At 52.0% G+C, this 5,549-nt stretch overlaps 1 protein-coding gene and 1 non-coding gene across 2 annotated transcripts; one reads left to right on the forward strand and one right to left on the reverse strand.

Moving 5' to 3' along the window:
* Nucleotides 1–484: 484 nt before the first annotated feature.
* LOC123439261 lies at nucleotides 485–1,769 on the reverse strand. The gene is made up of 2 exons (XM_045115997.1): nucleotides 1,060–1,769; nucleotides 485–1,002 (listed from the first exon to the last, which is right to left on the reverse strand). Exons 1-2 carry the CDS (start codon nucleotides 1,533–1,535, stop codon nucleotides 768–770), a joined length of 711 nt encoding a protein of 236 aa, XP_044971932.1. The 5' UTR covers nucleotides 1,536–1,769; the 3' UTR covers nucleotides 485–767.
* Nucleotides 1,770–3,625: 1,856 nt separating this feature from the next.
* Nucleotides 3,626–3,699, forward strand: TRNAT-AGU. The gene has a single exon. It is a non-coding gene; the product is annotated as a tRNA-Thr (tRNA).
* Nucleotides 3,700–5,549: the final 1,850 nt, after the last annotated feature.

Below are 5,549 nucleotides of genomic sequence, written 5' to 3' on the forward strand. Positions count from 1 at the left end.
TTAGTTGAGGAAAGAAAAGAGGAGAGAGAATGTAAGCGGGCTCTTAGCTAAAAGCCAACTCTAGCACGTGATCCTAGGCATTTTGTGAGTATGAAAGATGGACCATATAATAAAGAAGTAGTACACTTTTGTAATGAACTATTGTACATGTTGGTTATAAGACAGGGCTATAGATGATATGTTCATGGCTTATAGCCAGCCGTTGACTATACTATTGTACTTGATCTTAGGTGAGCCCGGACTGAGTTTTGCACACCAAGCAAACACACGGTCATGACATAGTGTGTTTGATTGACGCAGGATAAATTATGAGACTACTTGCAAGCCAATAAAACCGTGCGCTCCGTGCGAGAGACAGAGACACGCTGCGACGGCAAGCAAGCCCGGCAGGAAACCCGGCCGGGGACACCGAGTCCCCATGCACTCGATCATCGGTCTCTCATGGCGGATGAATCATCTTTCTTTCCTCCCCCACAACAGCACATGCACGTCCCTATCAACCCCGCTCTATCCATGCCTCGCCACTAACCAACGACACAACCAAAAGGGCACTGATACGCTGTCCCGTCACCTAGACGACGCACTCAATCTCTGAACCCATCAATCGGTCTCAACTCACATGGCTTGGTTTATCTTCCGATCTTACTTACTTACTTACTTACTTACTTACTTACAAGCAACCATGGCGACAAGTGGGCAATCAATCCATCAATCAATCAGTGATTAACGAGTGCGCTTAACTTGTGGTACTCCTTCTAATTGTGCTACTATCTGGCTACCCAGCAGCGCACTCCGAAGCCCCTGCTCTGCTGCTTGGCGGCCTTGTCGCCGCAGTCGCACAGCAGGTGGCTCAGCATGTTCACCACGCTCGTGCCGATGGACGTCACGTTCAGCACCGGGCTCACCCGGACCCCGCCGCCGCCATGGCCGTCGCCTGCGTTCCTTCCGCCCCCGTACCCGTAGTAGTAAACCGACCTCGCACCACCGTTGCCGCCGTTGTTGCTGCTGGCAGTGGCAGGTGCGGTCGTCGTCGTCGTCGGAGCGACTTTCTTGCAATGCGGCCGCTGGTGGGCGCCGACCGCGGCCGCCGCCGAGCCGGTCGACCGGCTCCGCATGAGCGGGAACGCCGGGCAGGTGAACCTCCCTGACGCCGCCGCCGCGGTCCTGGCGGAGTTGACGCTGCTGCTGCGCGCGAACGGGGACGCCCAAGACCGCGGCGCCCTCTGCCACGCCCCGGCCTGGGGTGGCTTGGCGCAGCGCGCGCGCGGGGCGGTGGGCGGCAGGGGCGGCACGGGGAGCAGCTTGCCGTCGGCAAACAGACGGTCTGCCGGCGCGACGTCGGCGGCCGCCGCGTTGGCGAAGTCGAACTCCGGCTCGGGCGCGCGGCGCCGCCTCCGCCTCGACATGAGGAGGGACGCGTCCGACCGCCGTGGCTCGGGCGGCGCCGTCGCTGCGGTGGCCGCGAAGGCGGCGAGGTCGTGCGAGAAGGAGATCCTGGGGCTGATCAGCTCCGCCGAAGCTTCCTCCTCCTCCATCTGACCACCGGATCAGCAAGGCGAAGCTGCTGCCGGAGATTCAGAAATCAGAATGTGATGCGATGTGATGCGCGAGCTGCCGCCACATAGAAGAGGGGCGAGAGGAACGTGGATATAAATAGGTGGTATGGCGAGCGTGGTGCCGGGACCGTGCACCGTGGTGTGGTTGATTCGATCTCACTCGCACCGGTGCATGCATGGATCCTGGTCCCTTGGTCGGTCGGGCCACCTACCTACGCTTATGAATGACATGGGATGGGAGTAGCTCCCCCTTTCCGTTTACCGAACGTGAATTTTGGCAACCCGACTTGGCCAAGCATCATCAACCAACAATTGATCCTAGTTTACTTCTTCACCTTGCTGCAAACCTTTTTTCATAATCACTCGAGTTGGAAGATTTCATGACACTGATTGATGACTTTAATAATCCGGTTAAGTCACGTCCTTTTCCCAATTAGTTGGGTGCGGACGCAAATCGCGATGCCGGATTGCTACGGCACTGTGCGTTGCCGCGTGGCTCGACATGGACAAGGAAGGAGCCCGAGCGAATGAATGAAACGAAGCAGCAGTAGGATCAGCCGCTCACTTGCCCCGGAATGGAACAGAATATCATGGCGAGGGAGGGGTCTATCCAGTCCCTGTCACCATGAATGAAACGAAGCAGCAGCAGTAGGATCAGCACAAACATGGCGGAATGGGCGTCCGTGATCGATCGAAACCTTCCAAATCGCAACAGAAAAGGAAGCTTCCCTGCATCGGAGAACAGGAAATCCTACAGCGAGCAGGATTCCGGTGTCTGCTAGGGGAGAGGGAAAAGGGGGGCAGCGACGGCGAAATGATGCACGTTTTGCCCGGACTGGTGAAACATCCAACAGACGAAGGCGAAAATGGCAGGGTAAATCCTTCCCGGAATGTAACGTGCCGTGCAGCACGCCGTGGTTGCGCTTGGCACTTGCACATATATGGCAATAGGATGGGCGCGTTCCTCTTTGGACAGTGGGCACGCTCGGCTCAATTATTCGACACGCACACGGCACACTCCTCGCTCGCTTTAGCGCGACGCTGGCTGGACCAGAGATGCGTACGGATCGATCGGGAGGAATGATTGTGCATGGCGCCGCGCCATGCATGATGCATCCCAACGAAATGATCTTGGCCAACTTTTTGATCCAGCAAGCCAAGCCAAGCGTGTCGATCTAGTACAAAACAAGTAACGGTTGCACCGGCTCGTCGGCTCCACCGAACGGTGCAAAAATAGCACCGTGCTGTGCTGGTGTTGGTGTGGTAGGTAAAGACGAGCTGCATGCGCCCCTAGCTGGGCTAGGATAGGGGTGGTGGTGGTGGTGGTCAAAGCGTAGGGTGGCCACTGGAACAGAGCCGCCCATGTATTCAGGGAAGCAACATGCAGGCAAACGAGCACGAATATCTGGACGTGCGGCGCACAGTCATTCTAGTTCTAGGTTTCCAGTCTAGGGGAGGGGATCGAGAGACTGTTCCTCCTCGGCGCACAGTGCTCGTGTCGCCTTTGACCTTGTATCGATCGACCGATCGCCTCTCTTCTACTCCGGCGGACGGCGATGTTGTGCTGTGGTTGGGACTGGGGTTACAGTCTCTGACAGTGGCTGGTTGGTTTGGTTGGTTGCTCGGGGTCCCGGCCGTCCCCGGATCTATGGTGGTGGATCTTGGCATCTTGTAGCCACCCTCCACTGTTTCATCATCACTCGGGAAGGATGAAAATGGGTGCGGAGCCACGTTTACCTGTCCCTTTCCCTCTGTCCCTGTGCCCTGCTGTCTTCACTGGTCGTGGCCTCGACGATGGAAGAAGGAAAGATCAGTCGATGCTGGGCTTGGGCAAGCTCTTCTGTTTCATCTTTATTTGGTGGCTTTGGGGGCCGTCAAATATTCCAGCAGTACTAGTGTGCGTGCGTGTGTATGACGTGGAGACCGCAGTTTCATTGCTGGCGTCTGCGTGGGGCTGGCTGGAGATTTCTGCGTGATGACTCCAACTGTGTTACAGTTGGTTTCTATTTCCAACCCGTTTGCTAGGGCTGTTGAGGAGTAGTACACTTTATTCAAAGGCGCAAATAGTTGCTTTCATAGCTCAGTTGGTTAGAGCACCCGTTTAGTAAGCGGGAGGTCTTGAGTTCAACTCTCAATGAAAGCAAATTATTTTATCTACTTCGATCTGGACTAATATTTTATTTGAGATAAATACACCTGCGATCATTGGAGTTGAGATGCAAGCACGATGCATTCATCTAATTTTGAATTACGGCTGTTTTTTCTAATACACTGCAGATGCAACCGCTCATATACATGTGCATAAATTCATCCCTATCAACGCACACACGCACATCCTGTTTCTATGAGCACCTTCAAAAGAATGAGCCGACATATAATCTTGAGATTTACAAAATCAACGTAGGCGCCTCGTCGTCGATGAGAACGTATCTTCCCACTAAAAGCGTATCATCGGAAATTCAAAAATAAATTTAGGAATAATGCAAGCACCGTGATTTGAATCCTGATGGGTTAGGGATACCACATATGATGTGACGTGAAAATACGGTCATTGTTGCATGTATGCGGTGCGTACATGCTCGTTTGAACACTTGTTGACCGTCACGTTCTCAGCTCCGATTAGGCCAATCTTTTATGGACGGGTTAAGTGTAAAATCGCAGGAATTCCCAATCCTCAAATCCCTAACCCGCGGCTCCCCTCTTCAATCCCTAACCCGCTGCTCCTCTCTCACGCGATGTTCGTCATCGTCGCCGTCGCCGCCACCACCATTGTTTCATGCAAGATCTGCTCATGTCTGCCACAAGCTCCTCCACCGTCGTTGTCCGACGCAGGGCAATGGCGTTGCCCCTGAAGGTGCACATGTATGTCTCGACCACTGAGAAGCACGACAGGTGGATCTTCTACAAATGTCGCACCCATGGGGTTAGTGCTTCATTTTCAATGGTTTGTCTTTGGTTTCATTTGGATGCTTTGTCTTCGATTTTGGTGGAAAGATGCAAGTTTTTGACCTCTGCTACCCCAAATTTGGGATATGTTTCTTGCGATTTATGGCGCTGGGAGTTGGAGTATGTTGAGTACCTTGTTGAGAAACACTACCTCATCGGAGATGCCGCTGTGGATGCTATTGTTGAGGCGGAGGAACGAAGGGAGCAACTAATTGCTGCACGGGAAATGGTGGAGATGAACGCACCCACCAGCAGATCCAACAAGTTTGTAAATAAGGATGCAAGTTGTGGGATGATTAGGCATCAAGCAATTGCACTGATGATGTTAGGGAGGGAGGTGGCGAAGCTCATGAAGATGTTGTTTGTTGATGTGGTGCTGCTAGGTGTTATTGTTGTTGTGTTGATGTTGAAGAAGTGAAGGAATTGAAGTGGTGAAGAGGTTTGTTTTGGGGATGATGTTGAAGATGTTAAAAATGTTGCATTGTTGTTCTGGTAAAGATGCTACATTTGGGTTGATGTTGATGGTTTGTTGCAATGTTGTTAGTTAGTAGGTGATATGATGTAGTGGTGTAATGGTGCGTGTGTGTGTGTGTTGTTGGTTAGTTAGTAGGTTAATTTGTGTTCAATGTCATGTAATGATGTGTGTGTATGCCGAGCTGGTTATGCTATGTTGAACCTATCAACCTCATGTTTCCTTCTTCCTATCAATTGAGCTCTCTTCAATTCCTCTTCTCTTCTAGATGCAAGTATTGCCTTCTTACTCTCCTTTTATTTCCCTATCTTTCTAATTCTTCATAGCCTCCAATTTCTGTGCCAACTCACCTGGCCTTATAGTGCTTGAACTAGCTTGGTTTCCTTGGCTACCCTAAAGCTCTCTAGGTATTTGATTGCTAGGAATTTTGATGTGAAAGCCCTAATCTTGCACTTCTTTCTTCATGTGTGCTGATGCCCATATCTCTTCACCATGAAAGCCTTAGTTCTGCTATCATATGATGCCCACAAGTACCATATGCAGTCTTCATCACATTTTGCTTTCACTCTTGTCCT

The sequence above is a fragment of the Hordeum vulgare genome, chromosome 3H (genome assembly GCF_904849725.1).
Source record: "Hordeum vulgare subsp. vulgare chromosome 3H, MorexV3_pseudomolecules_assembly, whole genome shotgun sequence".
Lineage (NCBI taxonomy): Eukaryota > Viridiplantae > Streptophyta > Magnoliopsida > Poales > Poaceae > Hordeum > Hordeum vulgare.

Excerpts from the sequence above, each read along its gene's own strand:
- LOC123439261 (XM_045115997.1), bottom strand. The coding sequence starts at position 1,535 with ATGGAGGAGGAGGAAGCTTCGGCGGAGCTGATCAGCCCCAGGATCTCC. Across the intron at positions 1,003-1,059 it reads GTCGGCGCCCACCAGCGGCC|CAACAACGGCGGCAACGGTG; the intron begins GCATTGCAAGAA and ends CACTGCCAGCAG.